The 23635-nt window shown below is 42.8% G+C and overlaps 1 protein-coding gene across 1 annotated transcript in view; it reads left to right on the top strand.

Moving 5' to 3' along the window:
* Positions 1-6531: 6531 nt before the first annotated feature.
* Positions 6532-23635, top strand: part of RASEF (RAS and EF-hand domain containing) — a gene marked incomplete at its 5' end in the record, with an annotated part of 70620 nt that continues 53516 nt past the window's right edge. Inside the window, one exon of the mRNA XM_082655817.1 lies at positions 6532-6962. Within this exon, the coding sequence (XP_082511943.1) occupies positions 6532-6962 (431 nt within the window). The remainder of the gene's footprint in view (positions 6963-23635) is intronic.

Here is a 23635-nt window from a genome sequence, read left to right as displayed (position 1 = left end):
GATGAAGAATGCTTACAACTTAATTAGATGGCAACCCAATAAATAATGGGCACATGACTTGAATAGAGATTTCCTTAAAGAAGATACAAGAATGGCTGATAAGCATATGAAAAGTTGTACAACATCATTAGTCATCAGAGAAATGCAAATTAAAACCACAATGGGATATGAGTACATATCCATTAGGATTGCTAAAAATAAAAAGACTGATACTACCAAGGGTTGGCAAGAATATGGAGCAACTAAGTAACTAGAACTCTCTTACATTGCTGATAGGAATGTAAAGCCAATCACCCTGAAAAGCACTTAGTTGCTTGTAGAGCTAAACATATACCTGCCATGTGATCCAACCAGCTCACTACTAGGAATTTACCCAAGAGAAATGGACACGTGTTCCTTCACACAGACTTGTACAAGAATAGTTATAGCAGCGTTATTCACAATAGCCAAAGTCTGGACATACCCCAAAAGCCAATCAACAAAGTGATGGATAAACACACTGTGGTATATGTATATATAATGTACTCCTATTCATTACTAGAAAGGAATGAATTACTGAGATATACAACAATATAAATTAATCTAAAAATTATTATGCTGAGCAAAAGAAGCCATGCATGTTAGAGTACATGCTGTATGATTCTATTTACATGAAACTCTAGAGAAGACACAATTAATCACAGTAAATCTAACCCCTCAGGTCCTAGCTATAGGGCCCTCTCACAATATGGCAGCTGCTGCTTCTTCAAGACCAGCAGGAGAATTGTCACTCCAGGCTGCTCAGAGTCTTACATAACATAATGTAATCACAGGAATGATTCTCCCATCCAATTCACAAGGCTTGGTCACTTTGAAAAGGTGGGGATTATTCAGAGCATGTACACCAAGAAGTGGTAATATGGGGGCTACTGAAGAATTCTGCTTACCACAGTTGGCCTTGTTCTACTGTCCAAAAGTGGAGATGGATATATTTGCACTGGACTCAATTTCTCTCTATTTCCTGCATATATAATATGAAATGCAAACTTTTGTCTCAACTGAGAGGCGCAAGATGTATCAGATACATGGTTTACCAATGTGGGGAAATGACATATGAGCTTTGCTTGGTCATCACATAATGGGATCAGAAGTTTGAAATTCAACACTTCTCATTCAGTTCTAGTACTGGAGGCCGACTCTGCTCTGGTCTGTAAAATGGTGTTTGATACTGTTTGGAGCATTATAGAGATACTTAATTTTTTACAGTGAAAGATTTACCAAAGTCTGACTGCCAGCACATACATACATATAACAATGCTATCTATTGATTACAGAAACGATAGGCAATCAAAGAGTAAGTTCAACTGGGTCCATAATTCTTTATTTTCTAAAAAAAAAAAAAAATCTGATGTGAATATGATAAAATGTTCCTATTTGTACTTTCTGGGTTTGTGGGTGTTTTTCTTTTTCCATATTTACATAAAGAGTAAGTAAATCACTATGATGTAAATTTGCTGACATATTCTTCTTTGTAAAATATTCAAAATTTTCCTATGACTTCCTTAGGAATAGTAAGCCTTGAGTAGATACTCATGAGAAAACTAAGACACAAGCTCTTGCAGGGCTGTGTTTGTTTGAGAGAGTTCCTGAACCTACTAATTGGTTCCTCAGTGGTATACCATTACTTGGGTATCTAGTTCCATCTTAACAGGCTTATCAGATCTTTCTGGGTCAGAGTAACTTCAGTGTTAAGGAAGGCTCTGAGGAAGGCTCTTGTACCTGTAGGGACTCCGATAGGGTAGATTACAATAGGCTTCTGTTAAAAGCCTCTTCCATTTACTGGGTGAAGAAGAGGTTAAGGGGTGGTGCTCATTCCCAGCTATAGAAAGTTGGATCAATTTATGATGTAGTGGCAAAGGATAATTTCTCATGACTCATCATCCTAGTCATTGTCTATCACAAGATTTCCCAAAGTATGTTCTCAAGAGCACAAACTCTGTGGAAAGCCCACAGAAACTGAAACAAAAACAAAAAACCCAAAACTAGAAGCTTCCATGGTCAAATACATTTAGGAAATATTAGATTAAACAAGTATAAACAGCTTTCTTTATCTCATCCAAGAAGGGATACAGTAGGGTTCTTTTCGAAATGTATTTGTGTTTTAGAAATGTATTTGATCACAGTAGTATCTTTTCACTCTTTTGAGAAACATGCTCTAACAAGATTATCTCTGATTTTTAAAATCCTTGAGCAGCCACAAAGCAAGCTGATCTTTCTTAAAAGTCATGCTGATAACTGCAAGCAAGCTCTCCTTACCTACCAATTCACTGGCTCTCAAAGGCTGCTCTGTTATCTCCAATTCCTCACTAGCTGTTTCTGGATGCTAAAACAGAAAAGAAATGCCTCCTATTTCTTTCTTCTCCTCTCTTTCCTCTTAATTCTTCAAAAAATTAGAGACAGATTATATAACCTTGGGCTTCCCCTGAGTATATTGCTGGAAATATTCAAAAGCACTCCTTAGTACCTTGTGAGGTACTTTAAACACTTAAAAATACAAAAGGCAACTCAATAGGACTCCTTTAGGAATCTTTTTATAAGCTCAAGATGTGAATGATTCCTCAATAGAACAGACTAGAAAGTCCAGAAATAAGCTCCAATACATACAGGAATTTAGTATATGCTAAAGGTGGTATTTAAATCCATGGAGAAGAGATTCTTGAATAAACGGTGTTGAGACAACTCGGTAGAAAGCCAGAAAAAAATAAAGTTGAATCTACAACTCACACCAGACCCAAAATAAATTCCAGATGAATCAGAGTTTTAACATAAAAAATAAAACCATGAAAAAGACTAAAAAAGAAAAGAAAAAAACATTCCTATGGCCTGAGCTGACATAACACACGCTCAGCACTGTCCTTGTAAGTGACAGCCCACAATGAAATTGAAACTTTGATAGGAAAAGCAGGATCCAGCTCTTCACCTGAGGCTGGGAAATGGTTTGATTAGGCAGAAGAGAAAAAAACTAAAAGATGTTTGTCGACATGACAATGAGAAGCTATTAAGTTAATCATGTAATCAAGTGTGGCATATCTGGGGGACAGTAGGAGCCCTGATGGATATTAAAGGGAGAGATGTTTGGATATATAAGATGGGACCAGACTGTAGAGGATTTTGGATGCCCAGATGAAGAGTTTACCCTTGATTCTCTGGGGGTTCATGAGCTAGGGTGCAGGATTTCTCAGTCTCAGGACTATTGACATTTTTGACCAGATAATTTTTTGTTATAGGTGGCTGGGCCTGTGCATCATAGGATGTTTAGTAGCATCCCTGGCACCTACCTATTAGATACTACTAGCATCTCCCCCTTTTCGAATTGTGACAACCAAAAGTGTCTCCAGATATTGCCAAATGTTTCCTGGGGAACAAAATTACCACTGATTCAGAACGACTGAGTTCCAGAATGACAGAATAATTGATGTTTAAGAAGGACTGTCCAGCTGTGGTTGTAGAATGAACAGGAAATCAAGGACAGGAGCCCAAGAGAATGTATTAGAGGCTAGGTATGGTATATTGTTATAGTAAGGGCCCCCGATAAAGTACATCTCCCTGTATCCATGACCTTGTATAATCCCCTCCCCCATTGACTTAGGGCTTGGCCATGTGACTTGCTTTGATCAATGGAATATCAACAAACACGACACAAGCTGAGGCTAGAAAAACATTTGTGCACTGGGGCTTACGCTCATGAGACACTGCCACCATATGACAAAGCCAGTGCTAGCCTCCTGAAGACATATCCAGCTAAAAGCCAGCACCAAATTCAGACAGGAGTTAGACACTTAAGACCATGCAGCCACAATAAAGCTACCATGACTACATGATCCTAGGCAGGCCAGCAGAAAAACCACCTACTGGAGCCCTGCCCAAGTTGATGGCAATGAAATATTGAACAAATAAAATGGTTGATGTTTTAAATCACTAGGTGTTTGTTGTGTTGTTATGTAGTGATAGATAACTGTTACAGTAGGTGTGGAGCAGATTCACATCAGTGGAAATGAGATGTGTACACAAGACATTTGGAATAATCCATGTTTCTTGACGACCCTTCAATGAAGGGGCTTACAGAAAGGACAAAGCAGGTGAAAGAATATAAGAATTTACAATTGAGTGCAAAGGTCAGAGTGAGTTAATGAAGGAAGTTGCATGAGCAGTCTTCAAAAAAAGCACTTCTGGGCTTCCCTGGTGGCGCAGTGGTTGAGAGTCCGCCTGCTGATGCAGGGGACACGGGTTCGTGCCCCGGTCCGGGAAGATCCCACATGCTGCGGAGCGGCTGGGCCCGTGAGCCATGGCCGCTGAGCCTGCGCGGCCGGAGCCTGTGCTCCGCAATGGGAGAGGCCACAACAGTGAGAGGCCCGCGTACCGCAAAAAAAAAAAACACAAAAAACTAAAAAAGCACTTCTGCCTAAGAAGTTAAAAATATTATTAACTCATCTATTTTGAAAAATACAGCTATTTATTAATTGCTAAAAGAACAATGATAATATTTCAGAGATTCAGTTTAATAAGTAAATTTGTAAAGCTTTAAAGGCATTACCAAGCTAGCCATTTCTTTTTTTTAATAAATTTATTTATTTTATTTATTTATTTTTGGCTGCATTGGGTCTTCGTTGCGGTGCGCAGGCTTTTCATTGTGGTGGCTTCTCTTGTAGCGAAGCACAGGCTCTACGCACGCGGGCTTCAGTAGCTGTGGCTCACAGGCTCTAGAGCGCAGGCTCAGTAGTTGTGGCCCACGGGCTTTGTTGCTCCGTGGCATGTGGGATCTTCCAGGACCAGGGCTTGAACCCGTGTCCCCAGCATTGGCAGGTGGATTCTTAACCACTCTGCCACCAGGTAAGCCCCATTTCTTCTTTATATGGAAAAAATCAACCTTTAGAATAAACAGGAAAGCACATGAACTCAAAAATCGCTAACAATTTACATTGCACTGATAATAAAGTTCATTTCAATGTATTAGCTATCTATTTGTATAGTACTGTATTCACTTAGCGATTAGATTGCTAAGTCCAGGGCTTCTAATGGAATGCCTCTCATAATTTACCAGTTAAATTTACAGATTGTAATTATCAGTGGTATTTACAGCTTGACAGATGCTGTGCGTGTTGACTTTATTTATTGTACTACACAAGAAGAAACAGTTCCTCAGATGTTTAGCACTTAGCTTTCTGTTTAAGAACACAAGCTTGAGGAACTGTGTCAGTCAAATCCTCTTTTTATTATATCGAAAACAAAATAGTAAGCAATAAAGAGAATCCAGAATGAGAATAAGTGAAATAGAGTCATAACTAAAAGAAATGGAAATAAATAAAAGAAAATCTAAAAAGTGGCGGAAATTGACGTGAATAAAGTAAAAATAACCCAAATGCACTTTCACAGGCTATAAGAATCACCAAAGGGAACATATACATAAATCATGACAGAGTGAGGGTCTCTTGGAAATAAGACAAGATTTTTTAAGAGGATAAAAATGGATGAATTTTAAAGATCTTATACCCATGAAGCAGCCAATATTAAAGAAACAATAGCATTGTTGAAATAAATGTTTAAGATCAAAGGGTAACATACATCTGCATAATTTCCGTAAGATTGGTTGAAAGGAAAAAAAAAGCTACCTCAGTCCTTGTTTAAATATTGCTGCCTGCCAAGGATTTTGGTTATTAATTTTCTCTCAGGTTGAGGAGACAAGGACTGAGAAAAATTATTTGGATTTGAGCGTCTGGAAGATCTATGTGATTCCTACTGTGCATTAACTAGTTGGACCTTAACGTTGGAGGGACATGCATTAAAGAAAGCCAGTAAAATCAGAGAATGGGGTCTTCTGGTAAATCTCATACTTTGGTTTGTAAGAAAACTTGTATACACGGAAGTTTACCAATTTTCCGGAATCAGAAAATAATAAAATACACATAACGTTAACCAATTTGGAATCCTACCCCTACCTTCCTTTCCCCTCTCTATCCAGTGAGTTAGCTTCTCATACCAGCTCTCGATTTACCCGAGCAAACACTGTTTATACCGAAGGCCCTGGCAACGCTTCTGCCTCACCCCCAGTTCCGGCCGGGCTCCCCAGCTCCAGGAGCCCCAAACACAGGTTCCAGAGGCCAGCACGGAAAGCACAGCCGGACTCTCGAAGGCGTGGGAACCGGAGCGGGGCGCTCCTCCTCCCAGGTGGGGCGGAGCCGGGCCTCGCTGGGCAAGTGCGTGAGGCCGCGCCGGGCGCTCAGTCGTGGCGGGCGTTAGTGCGCGGGGCTAGGGGCGCGCTCGCACCGCTCTGGGGCTGAGCCCGGCCAGGGTCCGCGCGCGGAGCCACGTCGGAGCGCGCCGTCCCGACCCACCCAGGCGCTTTGCCCCGCCCCGACGTTCTCGCCAGTGGCCTAACCTGCTTGACTCGCAGCAACTCCCGGCGGCAGCAGGTGGCCTCGGACTCGCCGCCTTCACCGCTGCCCGAGCGGGCCGCGCGGCCCGGAGCCTCCTCGGTCGCCCCCGACAGGCGGGATGGAGCCGGACGGGGACCTGGAGGAGCTGGCCCGGCTGCGCTCCGTCTTCGCCGCCTGCGACGCGAACCGCTCGGGGCGCCTGGAGCGCGAGGAGTTCAGCGCGCTGTGCGCGGAGCTGCGCGTGCGGCCGGCCGACGCCGAGGCCGTGTTCCAGCGGCTTGACGCCGACCGCGACGGCTCCATCACCTTCCAGGAGTTCGCGCGCGGCTTCCGCGGGGCCCACCGCGGGAGACGGCGCTGGGGCCGGGGGCCGCGGGAGCCCGCGTTCACTGCGGCCCTGGTGGGGTCCGACCCCGGGGACAGCCAGGAGGACGAGGGCGACGAGGACGCGGCGGCGGCACTGGCCGCCCACTGGGACTCGGCGAGCCCGGGCCAGGCTTGGCAGGACTTCCAGGCGCGACTCGGGGACGAGGTCAAGTTCATCCCCAGGTGCGTGTGTGGTTTGCAGAGCGGAAGGTGGTGGTGGTGTTTCTGTCCTCCCTGGGACGCTGCCATCTCTCCCTCTTACACTCGGAGTGTGCAGACCCAGTGGACCCTTTCTCTCTCTCTCTCTCTCCTCTGTCTCTCTCTCTGTCTCTGTCTCTGTGTCTCTCCCTCTCTGTGTCTCTCCCTCTCTCTCTGTCTCTCCCTCTCTCTCTCTCTGTCTCTCCCTCTCCCTGTGTCTCTGTGTCTCTGTCTCTCTCTCTCTCTCTCTCTATCGCTTTCCTCCTTTCACCGACGCACTTTTAACTCTTCCAAGACGGGATCCCCTAGAGTTAAGGAAAAGGAATGCGTTCGGAGTCATAGTTCGGGGAGAAAGTTTCACCTGCTCATTTCTCAGTTTCACAAGCCAGAGTGAAATCCACAGCGTCCGGAGATTCTTCCGGGACGCTGGTTTAGGAGCGTTCCCCGAACCTCAGAGACTTGATTACCTCACCTCCTACTCCTGGCCTCCAGGCTGCACCCGGAGCAGCAGCGCTCGGTGACCCGGTCTGCTAGCCAATTTGCCATTCTCTATGGTGGTTTTTGTGTTTGTTGTTTTCCTGCTACTACGTAGAAAACGACATTGTTGCGCATTTATATTGCTGCAGGTTCACGGCATGGTGGGAAAGATATTCAGGTTTTATTGAGATTAATTTGCATCTGTCTCTGCCTAGAGTCATGGTATGTCTTGAGCTATTTTCACTTCTTCCTCAGGCACTACAAACATCTTAATACTATAAAATGTTTTTCTGCTCTCTGGATTTTCATTGAAATTTTATGCATCTCTGGTTGTCATTATTAGGAAGATCTGAACATTTTGCTTGGCAGTTCACATATCTGAGACATAAGACTCAGAAAAGGAAATAGCCCTGGAAGGCAGCAGTGGCCTGGCTCACCCATTCACCGCTTAGACCTGCAGGGCTGGGAGTCCTCACTTCTTCCTCCGCCCAGCTTCTCCCTCCTGTTTGGAAAGTTCAGGAATACTGGGCATGGAAGTTTACTCACTGCAGTATAAGAGAGATTGTGTAGAGAAAGTGGGCTTGATACCCATCTTTTCTGTTACTTACAAATGAGTGAAAATGCAGTGTCTCCACCAGGGAAGTAGAAAAATTTAAACTTCGCTATAAACCATATACTTTGAATCATCTTTCATCTGTAACTTGGTTTGGGTCCAGCTAGTTTAAAAAGGTAACAATATTAAGAATAAGAATCAGACCACACCGTATTTTACACACACACACACACACACACACACACACACACACACACACACTGAACTACTTTTCAGAGTTGCTAAGTCTCAGCAGCCAATATTTGACACTTAACCTTTAAATGATGAAAATGACCTTCTTAGGATCAGCATACAACCAGGTCTTAATATTATTGGTGACATCATTATTATCACGATGCCTTTCCGACTCTTGAGATGTTATTAAATGTAATGGCACCAGCGTCACCTGGTAGACTTGTGTCCTAAGTCCCTGCGAGATTAACAAGGACAATATTTGCCTTCCTGTACTCGTTCAAGTGGAAAAGAGCTAAACTGAATTGCTTCACCTGATTGTTACTATGGCAGCCGTTAGCTGTTTTGGTAAATTGGGTTGCTTCTATTCTACTTCCTCATACAGCTGTTCATCTTCCCTTCCTCCCATTCAGATGTGATAAAAATCTTTCCTTATTGACAATGTCATTGCCATTATTTCAGCCAAATTAATTCTGCAAACATTGTTGAGTGCCTGTTTTGTGTCACTGTCTTAGGTACCTTCCTAGGTACTTGGAGACAAAGAGAAGGAGGAGATGTGGTTCATGCCCTCAGGAAGTTCATAGTGTGGGTGAAATACTTCTCAAAAATTTCCTCAGAGAACATGTAAAGGCAGGAGGGTTATTTGTAGAGTTATCTGCATGTATTGTGGACATAACCCAGTAAACTGCCTGCAAGCAGGAACTTTCTTTGAATTCTTGAGGTTTTACCTTAAAAAAAAGAAGTCACGTTCACTTTATAATATACTGGGACTTGGTTTACCGTAAAATATTATATATTCTTCCAGGGGGAAAATTGTCTCTCTGGGAAACTGTGCCATTTCATCTGGTGCCTTAGTTTCCCACCTGGCACTCCATCTTCCCCCAGGTGGCACCCTGTCCCACGCCTATCCTAGGGGGGTATTTGTGTACAGTTTAAGCAGAACAGATATCAGATATGGGAATGTTTGGTTCCTGCAAAGGCAAACTGTGGTAGTGATTTCCATTTCAAAGATCATTCAAACTCTTAGATCAAAATATTAAACAAATTTGGGTTAAAGTCCTCAGTCATCGATAATTGTAATATTAGAGAGAAAATAATATTGCACTGCGAAAGAATAAAAATGCTCTCTGGGTGGTGTGTTAAATTCTCAAGTTGGTCTTCTCTTAGAAACTGAGGGACTCCTTTCCTTAAAGGTTGGGGAGGGGAGTGTCCCGCCAGGTGTCACTGTTAACCTGAGCTGGGCAGGTGTAAATGGTCCAGAGGGTCAGGATGGGCCGTTACCACTAGTTCCAGTAAGCTGGAACTAGGTCAGCCAGCAGGTGAAACCAGAATGGCCAAGGCAATGTAGTTACTTAAGAGAATTCCAGAAGGAGGATTGTATCAGGCCAAGAAAAATCCATGAAGTGGGAAGAGAATGTCTGGGGAGAAACAGAGAGCAGAGTTGTAATTACCTAGTGAAGCCAGTTTCTGGTGTCAGGGGCATTATCTTGGTGAAAGGGAAGTTTGTATCCAGTAGGTACTCAATAAATGTACTCAATAAATATTTGCTGAATGTTCTTTGATTCCCTGCTTCATATACTGAGAACGCAGTTAGTTCATGCTGCATGCATTCTCTTCATTTCTTTTGTTGGTTCCCTCCCTATATTTTCACATTCTGGTGAGAGCTGGTATCTTCCGAGATTGGCAAGGAGAGAAGGATATAGGGTGTGTGTGTCTGTGTGTGTGTGTGTGTGTGTGTGTGCATTGAGCATTCGACTGCGGCGGGGTCATGACAGGAATTCACCTCTCTCCTCTCGTCAGAGCCGAAGCTTTTCAGAGTGTTCTCAATTCCATTTGTAGCGATTTGAGTGTCATTTGTGGACTGATTCACTTTAACTTAGAACCCCACATTCTCACAAACAGAAATGCGAGGGTCCAGCTGGCACCAGAACCACAATGGACTTGTGAATGGGCACCAGTTTTGCCACAATAGCCAGATTAGACCCAGGGTGGGTGGGGGCCTCTGGTGTAACAGGGGTTAGCGTGATTGGTGACGTGCCAGACAGGGCTGGGGCAGGACTTGTTCAGGCACCAAAATCAGACCTGTGTGGTCAAGCTGTTTCACATGATTTGTGCCCTTTCTACACACACAACGCTGAAGAAGAGTCTTCAGGTGAATAACTTAGAAACAAGAAATTTAATTGAGAAGAACCAAAACTACCCACGTGTGAACTGTTATGTGGATTGTCAAAAAGGTTTACTTCGGCACGTCCACATAACTATGAAGATGATGTCTAAAATGGAGAGGAAAAGCAACAGGTGACACCAATCCCGCTTAACTAGGACGTTTTAGAAAACACGAAGCTACAAGTAGGCAGAGGCATAGCTTCATGGTCAGGGACTCCTTTACATTTCCCTCTCTTGGGGTCCACTTTAGGGCTTTTGCCTCTGATCGTCTTCTTTTGTAATAGTGCAGTTGCTTCAAAAGCCCATTTCCCCTTAATGGTATGGTGCTTGGCAGGATGGGAAAGGGAGAGGAGAGATGGACGCAAAGGGAGAGGTAAACACAGAGAGGGCTGGAGACACAGGGTGAGAGGAGGCAGAAGACAAGCAGACAGAGAGACACTGATTGATTAGATAGTGCCTCACTTGTCCCTCTCTTCCCACTCAGTGAGGGTATGGCCTTGAGACAGCTTGGGATGCGAGAGTTAAATCAGCTCTTCTCTGTTTGATCTCAGCTCTTGAGTATCTTCCACATGTGAGCATCTGGGTGCTTTGGACTGTGTTTGTTTTGTTTTGTTTTGTTTTTGCGGTACATGTGCCTCTCACTGTTGTGGCCTCTCCCGTTGCGGAGCACAGGCTCCGGACGCGCAGGCTCAGCGGCCATGGCTCACGGGCCCAGCCGCTCCGCGGCATGTGGGATCTTCCCAGACCAGGGCACGAACCCGTGTCCCCTCCATCAGCAGGCGGACTCTCAACCACTGCGCCACCAGGGAAACCCCTGGACTGTGTTTTTAATGTTTGAAGATAAGTATATTTTTTTCACCCATATTGCCAGTAATATCTGCTACTCATCCAAGGAGATAGAGATTGGTTCCAGCCTTGAGGCACCATAGTGGGTTGGACTTCAGTCCTGGAAGAGCTTCAAAGATGTTTTTGACTGTGTGTGATGCTTACCTTTGGCACTGGCTTTGAGGCCTATCAGTGTGCTAGCCACAAGCTTTCCAGAGATTTCCTGCCGTTTCTGCATTCAGAACTGGGGATATATATATATGTATGTGTGTGTGTGTGTATATATATATATGTATATCTTTATATGTCTCTATCTCTATATATAGATTATATATATCTTTATTTTCTGTTTCTGGTCTGTTGCTGTTTGGTTTTCCTCTTCAGTATATCCTCTATCACAATTATGTGTCATTACGCTACTGCTGAGTGGGAGAAACCTGTCCATTTAAAGCACAGCTCTTCCTTGAACCATCCAAACCTTGCTCCTGGGCCTAGCGGGAGTCTCTGTATGGCTTATTTTTTATGAGCTCTGCTTGCTTGTGGTGGCCCCTTCTGGTTCTGTTATTTGAATTTCATCTCGAGGTAGTAATTTCTTTTTGGCCTCCTGGCCCCAGAAAGGTATTCTGGGCTCCCATCCTTAGAGGACTGCCAGTTTTGGCCATACAGACAGTGGCCTGCTCTGACCCTCAGATCTCACTGATTGTTCAGAGCTCTGCTGGCAGGTTTTGGTGAGAGATTGTTTACTCAGCCCTTATAGTATGGGTAAAAAGAAAAAGGCTTAAGATGGGGTGTCATTGGAAGACTACCCTCCAAGGACCACAGACTCTTCTCTAGCTTGTCTTTTAGCCTGAAGTTTTCATTTACTTCTCTCCGGAATCACTGTTCAAATACACGGTCACTTTGAGCTTGTAAAGCCTGTTTCTTGATTTCTTCCCAGGTTAGATGATTTTATTTCATTTGTAAAATGGAAGTAGCTGAATCGGGCTGATCAGCCTTGAATGGAGGCTTAGAGGCTGATGGCGGAGAAGAGAGGCTTTGATGATGGGGGAGGTTAGGATGCTGAGGTGATTCAAATGTCTGCTTTTTTCTCCTAAGAGGATATACAGTCTACTTTCTTGCTTCATGTGTAGCTTGTGAAAGCTTAGTTGCACCTGACTGCAGTATATCGTTGGAGGGAAGAAATGGGAAGAGAGTATTTACCGTGGGTATTTGGGCTGCTCCTATCTGACTCTGTTAGTCTCATATCACGTTGTAAAATGGAAAGTAAACACTGTTTCCCAGAGGAAAGCTGTAATGATGGAATGACACGTATGATTTCTTTGATATTAATTCCTCAAAAAAACAGTTTCACTGCTTCAACTGGTAAATATTTGGGGTCTTTCAAATTATAATTGCCTTTGTCAGAGTAATTATAAAAAGAGAAAAGTGAATTTTAGCCCTTAAGGCCTTATGTATATGTCTTATAAAAACAAGACATATAGGTGCAGTAGCTCAGACGTGTTTCTTTCATTCTTTCTCTAATTCCCTCGGTATTCATGTGCCTGCCAGTGTCCCAGGCACTAGAGAGACTCCTTCGTAGACCTGACCTTCAAGGAGCTCATTGTCTCTCATTTTTAAATACCTAGGAGTTTCTGACATCTGAAGGACCTGAGATGCAGTATAATAAATGCAGAAAAATACCTCAGGGCACATCTCCAGACTATGGACATTTCATGTCAAGAGTGTTTCTCAAATTGGGGGCCCTTTGGGTCTTTATGTGTATGCTTGGCAATCTTAGAAGACTAAACATTTATGTTTTCATTTTGTTATCATTATATGATAATATAAAACAAATTAATTTGAGCACATTTGGAATCACCTGGATGACTCTTACATGACAGATTTGGCTACACTGTTTCAAAACCTGCCTCTGTGTTTAAGATTGTATGGCATCTGTTCCTTGTCATGCATGGGCTGATGAGGAAGGCACAACAGTGGACTTGGTGCAAGTGATGTGTCCACGTAAATTGAAAGTGACCAACAACACAGAGTGTTGGGTTGTCTGTGTCCTCAATGGAAAAGTGATCAGGGAGTGGGGTTTTGATCCTGTAAGTGTGGCTGGGAAGCGCAGCACACAAGCTGCCAGGACCATACTGACATTGGCTGTGGGGGTGTAGTTTCAGTAGAAGTGCATCCCTTGTCAGTTTAAATGAATGTTGCTAATTCTCATTCCACTGATTTTGCAAATGCGTGTTGGTCACATAAATGTTTGGGAGCTATAAGTATAAGGAGTTTATATCTGGTTTATGTTTGTTTATAGTTAAGTGACGTAATATAAACAATATTTACATCAACTCTGGAATCCATAGGAGATATTTTCTTTAATAAGGTCTACATGTTTATCAAGTGTGAGAAATACTGTTCTAAAAGGACTTGAAATCCTCGAGAACTGTATAAGATTGGAAACATTAGTTTCTCTATTTTTCATTGCTTATCGATCTCATCCGTCATTTAAATTGAGGGCATAATATTGTGGAAGAAGTTCATCTTAAATTGTTCCCAGTCTTAAGGATCATTTTTGTTATTTGCCCACAGAGGAAACTCTTCTTGCCTTTTCCCTATGTCATTCATTCACTCCTTCATTTAAAAAACTTTTCTTTTAATGCATGTGTGCCTGGAACTGCACCAGGAATGGGGTGCTTTAAAATGATATCCAGTCAAAACTCAAAAGTTTCTTAGACAGTTTCTCTCTCTCCAAAGGGGATGGCATCAGTGAGCGTAATGAACGGGAAGAATCACAAGGTGGGTGGTCTGGGTCCAGCTCTCACTGGGGGTCAGAAATCAAGCAGACCAAATTGACAGATGAATGGATAAAGAAGATGTGGCACATATATACAATGGAATATTACTCAGCCATAAAAAGAAATGAAATTGAGTTATTTGTAGTGAGGTGGATGGACCTAGAGTCTATCATACAGAGTGAAGTAAATCAGAAAGAAAAACAAATACCGTATGCCAACACGGTATATATATGGAATCTAAAAAAGAAAAAAATGGTTCTGATGAACCTAGGCGCAGGACAGGAATAAAGATGCAGACATAGGGAATGGACTTAAGGACACGGGGGTGGGAAGGGTAAGCTGGGACAAAGAGAGTGGCATTGACATATATGCACTACCAAATGTAAAACAGATAGCTAGTGGGAAGCAGCCGCATAGCACCGGGAGATCAGCTTGGTGCTTTGTGACCACCTAAAGGGGTGAGATAGGGAGGGTGGGAGGGAGACACAAGAGGAAGGGGATATGGGGATATAAGTATACGTATAGCTGATTCACTTTGTTATACAGCAGAAACTAACACAACAATGTAAAGCAATTATACTCCAATAAAAATGTTAAAAAATAATAAGGCATTAATTTTAAAAAAAAAGAAAGAAAAATCAAGTGGACAAACTAAATTCAGGGAGTTTCTTCCTCTCTTCAGTAGAGCAGTTATCTCCATTTATCTTGTGTGGTGGTGTCACAGTTCCAGCAAGAGAGACTCTAGGCCCTGTCAAATTATCTCCACGTTCCCTCCTCTTACCACCCCGTGGGCTGTGACTGATGCAATGGAGGGGGTCTCACAGACTCTGAAGCCTCCGGGGCCAGGCAGGTAACATAGACCTGGTGGAGTGGAGTTGGGGCCCAGTAGCAGCCTCTGCTTCATATGCTGGGGGGACGGACAGATGGTGCCATGCAGGACATTGGCCCAGTTTTGCCAGCGACGCCGACTTATAAAGGATGGTGAAAAATCCAGATTTTAAGTAGGAATCTCCAGTTTTGCATATTCCATGAAGGACAAAGCGCAGAGGCGGGAAAGATACTTTTTCCAGTTTGCAACCCCTGTTTCCTACCTGAGAATGTGCCCTAGTAAATTCAAGTGTCAGGCGTGATCTTGCTTTGAAGATTCGTGTTGACGTGAGCATGTGGTTCCATGGTACCCTAACTTAGTATTTTAATCATGCTACTTCTTCCCCTTCCAAGTTTATGGGATAGTATTTTGGCCCAAAGATAGTCTGTCTGTACTCTCTTTTTTGCTCTTGGGTGTTCTTGTAGTTTCCTGAGTTACCTTGTTCAGGCTTAACAGATGTTGCTGTACAGTATTTTCTGCCTCCAGATTTGCTGCCCTGATGGTGTGTCCTTGGAGGAGGAGGGCTGAGCTCTGAAAGCATTGAGATGTCCAGAACACCTTTTACCCTGATGTCTTTCTTTCTCTTCATTTGAAGCTGAAAGTATTTGTCACTGTTTTAAGATATGTTAAAAAAAAAAAAAGGAATGAAATAAAAATAAGGGAATTTAGTGATGAGAGGTTATATTTTCTGGTACCACAGTGGTATTTCCTTTCATTATTGGAATATTTTGTCCTTCAGTCAAAAAAAATTTTATGGGGATGAAAAGATGCTCATCACTAATCATCAGAGAAATGCAGATCAAAACCATAATGGAATATTGCCTCCTACCTGTTAGGATGGCTGTTATCAAAAACACAGAAAGTAACAATTGCTAGTTAGAATGTGGAGAAATTGGGACCCTTGTACATTGTTGGTGGGAACGTAAATTGGTGCAGCCACTATGGAAAACAGTATGGAGGCTCCTCAAAAAATTAAAAATAGAATTATCATAGATCCAGCAATCCCACTTCTGCATGTATATCCAAAAAAATGGAATCAGGATCTAGAAGAGATATCTGCACTCCTGTGATCATTGCAGCACTAGTCACAATAGCCAAGAGGTGGAAACAGCTCAAGTGTCCATTGATAGATGAATGAATAAAGAAAATGTGGTATATACATACAATGGAATATTACTGAACTATACAAAAAGAAGGAATTTCTGTAGTATGTGACAACACAGGTGGACCTGAGGACATTAGTCACAGAAGGACAAATAATGTATAATTCCACTTATATGAGGTATCTATAGTAGTCAACTCTTAGAAAGTTGAATGGTGGTTGCCAGGGGCTCAGGGATTGGGAAATGAAGAGTTGCAGTTCAGTGGATTATAGAGCTTCAGTCGTTCAACATGAAAAAGCTCTAGAGATCTGCACAATAAGGTGCATGTAGGCAACAATACCATACACTTAAGAGTTTGTTAAGAATAGAGATTTCATGTTATATGCTTCTTAACCACAAGAAAAGCAAACATATGGAATACAAAATTTCTTTTTTACAGAGATAAGAAATTGGGATAGCTACAAAAGCTCTGTGTCTCATATCTTTTTGGATCAGTACCAAATACAGACTCCGTCAAGGTTTGCCCTTTAAATATACTCACACCTGTCGTTTTCAGGTGACCAAGCAGAAACACTCAAAATAATGACACATTCTGAGAGCTCCCTCCCACCACACACACCGAGGGCAACTGCTCTCTTCAGTTTCAGTTTTTGGGGGGCATTTTATGGGCATGTTCAGCCATGATACCCCCTCACGATCATTACAATTATGGAGCATGCTCGAAGTGACCATTTTGTTATAATGGTATCTCTGACCTAGAGTGTTTTTTTTTTAATGTCTGGATAGAAAACAAACAAGTGGGGCTTCCCTGGTGGCGCAGTTGTTGAGAGTCCGCCAGCCGATGCAGGGGACACGAGTTTGTGCCCCGGTCCAGGAGGATCCCACATGCCGCGGAGCGGCTGGGCCCGTAAGCCATGGCCGCTGAGCCTGTGCGTCCGGAGCCTGTGCTCCGCAACGGGAAAGGCCACAACAGTGAGAGGCCTGCGTACCACAAAAAAAAAAAAAAAGAAAAAAGAAAACAAACAAGTGCAGGTGAGTTATTCATTCTGAAATCTGGGTGCAGCGGTGGAAGTTTCACCTGCTGTGAGCCTCTTGTGGCTGCCTGGTCTAGAGGTGGAGGGGCGGTGGGAGGTTGAGGCAGCTGGCGCTGGCTTGTTGCCCATCTCCTTAGGCATGGAGGTTGCACAGTGCATCCCCTGGTGTGACCCACTCACCTCGTAATTCTTGCTCCTGTAGAACAGTTACAGTCTGCTCTGGCTGAGGTGGACGAATTCCTGAGGAGTCAACCAACATTTGCTTAGAAAATCCATGTTTTAGGACGTTCATATATCATGTTTTCTAATGGACATGCCATAAACTAGTGTTCGTGTTTGTGATGCAAATATGTTTTCTTTTCCTCCTTGGGGATCTGTTGGCATAGCATGTACTTCAGTCTGGCAGAGATGGTTAGCCTGGGGATGTCAGTGAATGAATTACAGTGCATGCATTTCTACTCTAACACAGCACATGTATTCTAGACAAACCTAATGTTCTGCAAACACACAAAGGACATATGGAAAATAAAAGTAGGGATGGGGCTGATCTCTCCATATCTGTATAGCTTTGCAACCAGCATACTCAGAAAACCAGTAACAATCTGAATAAGATATTAGCACAATAAAAAAGTCACATTAGATGCTTAATAGAAACATACGACAGTCCAGGGTACCAGTACAGAAAAACTGTAAATGTTTTAAAGCAAGTATAGGATTTTGCACTTTGTTTTTTAAGGTGAAGGTAACTCGGTGGATGGAGGTACCTGGGTTGTGGCTGCTGGGTTAAAGGAACAAGGACAGAATGCACAAAGACAGTGCATGTGTACCGTCTGTGCTGGGAGGAAGCCCCCAGGGAATGGGCATTGTGTCCAGACTGAGTTCACCTGCAGCCGGCTGCCTTCAGCTGTGGTAATGGGCTTGCACTTGGTGACTGTTACTTGGGCGCAGAGCATCGACATGCTGGGAAATGCAACTTCCACTTCTGCGTCATTCATCTATTGACCTAAGGGATGAGCTAATTGATGCTATAGGAACATGCACTGTGTCTGAGCAGTCCTAATCTTGAGTGAAAATGCATGGGAGGCTAAAGCAAGGCACAAAGCCAGAAATGAGGGTTAGATTGATTCTGTGTGTACAGGTCCGGAGGTTTTATATTGGTCGAAAAGGGATAGTGCATTGCCTCTCTGCTAAAAGATGACAGTGAATAAGCTGTCTTCAGGCTAACAAATATCTGTCCACAAAAGTCCACAGATCTGTTGGATAGGCTGTGATAGGTTCATCCTAATGAACCCTGGTGAGAATTATAACGTTATGTTGTAGGTGAGCATTTGGGCCATTAAAAAGTAACCTATTCTGTTGAATAGTATTTTAAATTAAAGTTCTTATTTAGCAACTGAATAAGAATTCAGTTCTTATTGAATTCAATTTATTCAACCAAGTAAGCTGAATAACCTTATTCATCTGTTTTAAGCAGTGCTAGCATATACTCATGGTGAAGCTGGTACATTTGTTTATGCAATTAACCCCAGGAAAAGTACAGTGATATAAGCCACTGAGTTAGTTAGAGAAATAGAGCCAATAAGATGTGAGCGTGTGTGTGAGCGTGTGTGTGTGTGTGTGTGTGTGTGTGTGTGTGTGTGTGTGTGTGTAGGTGAGGGGGCGTGGATTTATTTTAAGGAATAGGCTCACATGATTGTGGAGGCTGGCAAGTCTAATCTGCAGGGTGGGCCAGCAGGCCGGAGACCCAGGGAAATGCTGATATAGCAGTTTGAGCCCCAAGGCAGTGGGCTGGTAGAATTCCCTCTTCCTTAGGGGTGCTCAGTCTTCATTTAAAGGTCTTCAACTCACTGGATGAGGCCTGCCCACGTTCTGGAGGGTAATCTGCTTTACTCCAAATCTAACTGATTGAAATGTTAATCTCATGTACAAAAGACCTTCACAGCAACGTCCAGACATGTATGACCAAATATTGGAGCACTGCAGCCTAGCCAAGCTGACACATGCCATTAACCATCACAGCTACTAAAAAAAGTTTTCCAGATACTCTGTTTTTGAGATTCCCTATGCTATGCGAATTGGTTCCGGTGAGATCAGAGAGCATTTTTTTATTGCTTCCAGCTTACAAAATATGCACCAGAAATTTTTCAAATATTTATTTGAATCAGCAAAAATCCCTATACATATATTATAGTCCCCTTGTACCCCTTCCAAATGCCTAAACACTTCAAAACCACATATCAAATTTCAGGGGTGGTTTAACGTTATTAATATTTTTCTATCTGCCGAGAAGAGGCTTACCCTCCCTGTGTTCATGGCTCTGAGATGCCCCCTGGGAGAAGAGGGCTTCTTCACCCTGGTGTCTACCCCTCCATTCTCACCCTACACCCTCACTCATCCTCAAAATATCCATAACTCCACACTGAGCCCCTCACGGAAGAGACCTCTTAGATTTAAGCAGCCTCAGCCATCTGGCAAGTCACGCCAGCCCTTTACGTTGCTGCACTTTCCCAGGCAGTCTAACTGCTTGCTTGTTCATTTCCTTTCTTCCTTTACCTCCTCTTCCTCTCTCCCTCCCTCCCTCCCTTCTGCAACTGCTGTGGGAAAAGCACTGTGCTAAGAAGTCCAAAGGTGAAGTTTTAATGAGAAATTGTACAAAAATCCCCAGAGTAGGAACAGGTTCTTACTTTACTGTCCCCAACTGCTAGTTTTTGTCCCTGAGTTGGTAGAGCTAACAAGGATGCAAATTGAGAGGCACAGGGAAGCCCAAAATGTTCCACCAGATGTAGGTCCTAAAACTCAGCCGTAAGGAAGCCGTGAGTTCCATGCTCAGTTTCCCAGGACAGGCATTATTCAGCTCCCAGGAGCTGGTTTTAAATCACGTCTTTTCTCAGGCTCTGCAGCTCAGGGCCTCAGACCAGCAACACTGGCCACACCTGGGAGCCCTTCCAGCAACGCAGACTGTAGGCCCCACCACAGACCTACTGAAGCATCTGCGTTTTAACAAGATCCCTGGGAGACTCGTGCATGTCTTCAGCTCTGCTGAGGAAATGAGAATTGAGGGTGTGGAATGCAGCCACGTTGGGTTGGGAGCTGCTATTCAAAAGGTAGAAAAGCCCCAGGAAGAGAAGGTGGAACTGAGGTAGAAAAGATAAACATCGCGTGCTTCAGATTTTGCCTGGGGTTGCCTCTGAAATGAAATCCAAACTGTGAAGTGTTCGTGATTGAATTTCCCATGAAGATAAAAAATATATACTTCCTCGAATATATTGTATAATATTTTGTGAACGTGTTCCTCAGAGACAAATACATGTACAGAAGAGTGCAAGGAGCTTGGTATACGGCTTGCTGACTCTTCACAGATGGAACACTCTCATATGTGGCACCCAGATCTAGAAACAGCACGCACCTAGAAGCCCCGTGCTCCCTTCCCGTCACCATAGCCCCTCCCTGACCCCCCGGCATGATTTCTTGGGTGTCTGTTTCCTTACTACATAGGTCTGGCTTCTTGCAGTCACCATTACGCTTGTGAGCCTGTAGTTGTAGATCTGTCATTTTCTCTCTTCATTGTGTGAAGATACCGCAGTTCATCCATTTTACTTTTCACGGCCATTTGGGTCATTTCTACTTTGTGGCTATTACATAGCGTGCCGCGATGGGCAGTCCATCTTTTGGCAAGCATATGGACTCACACGGTGCCTTGCTTTTAATAACTGTTTTCAAAATAACTTCAGCTTTCCTTGCTAACTCAGGGTCATCATTATGAAGCTGAGTTTCATCCCGGGCTGTGGTGTAGCGTATCCCCAGGATTTGTGGGGATGGCAGTTCAGTTTGGCTTTTCGAGTTCCTGTGTGCATTTTCTGTTCTTGCTGTCAGGCTGCCGGGTGACGGTTTACTGTTGTCAGTTCTTCCTTCCTTCCTGGGTACCTTCGTTTACTGAAGACGCAGAAAGCAAACTGATCAGATGAATTAGAACTGTGTTCAGAACCCCTTTGAATGCATGTTACTCCTGTGCCAAGGACGGGGCTCACAGGCCGCTGTTCGTTCTCTCCTGACTTTGTCTGCTTTTTATTCTTCTCAGGGCCAGATGCCTGAGCTTCAAAGGGCTGGAGTGCTGCCGTCGTTTTGAACTTAATTTTTTTTTGGCGGTTTTATTCCTTTTCCATTTTTATTTATATTTTAACTCCTTGCCCCCTTTCGTCCATTTTGGAAGTTCCCCAAGGTAGACACTGTAGTTCTAATTGTCTTTGTAGAAATTATCCCATGCAGAAGAGGTCCAAGAGGGAGGGGATATAGGTATACACATAGCTGATTCACGTCATTGTACAGCAGAAACTAACACAACATTGTAAAGCAATTATACTCCAAGAAAAAGAAAAAGTAAGCACAAAACGTGGATTTATATTATCGTGAATACATGTGGGAAGTACACACGTAGCCAAGAGTAGCCATGGTGTTATGCTGCGATGAATCCACAGGAGTCTGGCAAGTCTCGCACCTGGGTCTTGGGCCCCAGACCAATAGTTGCTTATTGAAATTATTTTTAATGCTCTTTTCTTTGAAAAGAAATGCTACAAAAACTGTACATGGAGGTAAACAGATACTGCTGCTTTGTGAGGTTCTCCTTGTCCACTCAGGCCGATTATTGTAATCACCTATTACAGCTCCTTCTTTAGTACCACTTATACAACAATCTGAATAAGATATTAACACAATAAAAAAGTCACATTAGATGTTTCATAGAAACATACAACAGTCCAGGGTACCAGTACAGAAAAACTGTAAATGTTTTAATGCAAGTATAGGATTTAAAGCAACCATTCAGCTTTTATTTCCATTTTGTTTAGTAGCTTTTAGGCCAGTTGTACACTCCAGAAGGGATGTTATCCACACCAGGTGAGAGAGGGCAGCTCATACCCCAGGGAAGCAGAACTGGAAACAAGGGCAAAATAAAGGTTTCAGATGAAAAATGTAAACTGAAATAAATGTAAATACACAGTTGACTGAAATTGCTTTTTCATTATCTGATGAACCAGTGAATTAAGATGATGACTCGAGAAAAGACCGGTTTCTCTTTTCTTGGCTCTCCAGAGGGGTTGAGGTCAGATTCCTTCAGGAGATAGTGTTTGCAAATCTGCAGGTTGGTTGCTCTTCCAGTGGACTGTGGCTCTGGGAGCACAGAAGTGGACTAGTTTTCAGGGCAGCTGATTCTGGTATAATGTGGAAAAGTCAGATTTTAATAGCTTTTTTTGGCTACCTTCTTTTTTAAATCAGATTCCAGAAAATCACCCTTTGGTTCTTCAGAAAATCAAATGAAAAAGTAATTAAACTTCCCTGCAGGTTGCTAGGGAAGCAATGAAGTGCAAAGCTGATGAGCAGTGGAGTGTATCTCAGGAAACTTCTATCTTGTGGAAAATGTACCCTAGGCATCGTTGAATGAGACCAAGAACCTCTCAAAGGGTTTTAACTGTTGAAATGTCAAAATTAAAGATGTCAACAACATTTTATTTTAGAGGGGAAGTGTGTTCAAGAAAATTTGTAAGAAAATCTCTACAACTAATTTTGTGTTATTTTGATATTTTTTTGTCCATCTCTGCATAAACAGAGAGACTGGAAAACCATTATTGGTTTTTGATGGTTAGGTAGCAAGGTAGGTAGGTAAAAGTCAATGGTTAGGTAGCAAGGTAGGTAGGTAAAAGTCAATGATTCTTAAAAGTAGATTAAAATTTTTTCTGTGATATTTTTGTACCGTAACTAAACAAACACTACATGTTTGTTTTAAGTTAAAAATAAACTTAAAACTTAAAAATAGTTTTAAGATAGTTCAAAGATGTCATAGAAAAGAAATTCTCATTTAACTACATGATTATCAGGGCTAACTCTTATAACCTTTCAGAAAGACTTTTAAGAAGGCCAGAGCAGCTTGTGTACAATCTCCAACAGATTTCCTTGCCAGTATCAAGTATACTCAAGCATAAGGTCGAGATTTAACTGTTGAAGACAATGTGACTGTAGCCTATGTACCTAACAGTTATCCTTTCATGATATCAATAATAATTTGGAGTTAAATGCCAGTCATTCAATAGTTAGTAGCAGTTATTCAATATATATTAAATACGAATTCAAGAAGTAAGTTTACTTAAAAAACTAAACATAGAGCTACCATATGACCCAGCAATCCCACTACTGAGCATATACCCTGAGAAAACCATAATTCAAAAAGAGTCATGTACCACAATGTTCACTGCAGCACTGTTTACAATAGCCAGGACATGGAAGCAACCTAAATGTCCATCAACAGATGAATGGATAAAGAAGATGTGGCACACGTATACAGTGGAATATTACTCAGCCATAGAAAGAAACGAAATTGAGTTAGTTGTAGTGAGGTGGATGGACCTGGAGTCTGTCATACAGAGTGAAATAAGTCAGAAAGAGAAAAACAAATACCGTATGCTAACACATATATATGGAATCTAAAAAAAAATGGTTCTGATGAACCTAGGGGCAGGACAGGAATAAAGACGCAGATGTAGAGAATGGACTTGAGGACATGGGGAGGGGGAAGGGTAAGCTGGGATGAAGTGAGAGTAGCGTTGGCATACATACACTACCAAATGTAAA

This window comes from Grampus griseus, assembly GCF_964374135.1.
Source record: "Grampus griseus genome assembly, chromosome: 6".
Taxonomy (NCBI): domain Eukaryota; kingdom Metazoa; phylum Chordata; class Mammalia; order Artiodactyla; family Delphinidae; genus Grampus; species Grampus griseus.
The sequence above is the reverse complement of the archived record's forward strand: the minus strand, read 5'-3'. Positions and strand labels throughout refer to the sequence as shown.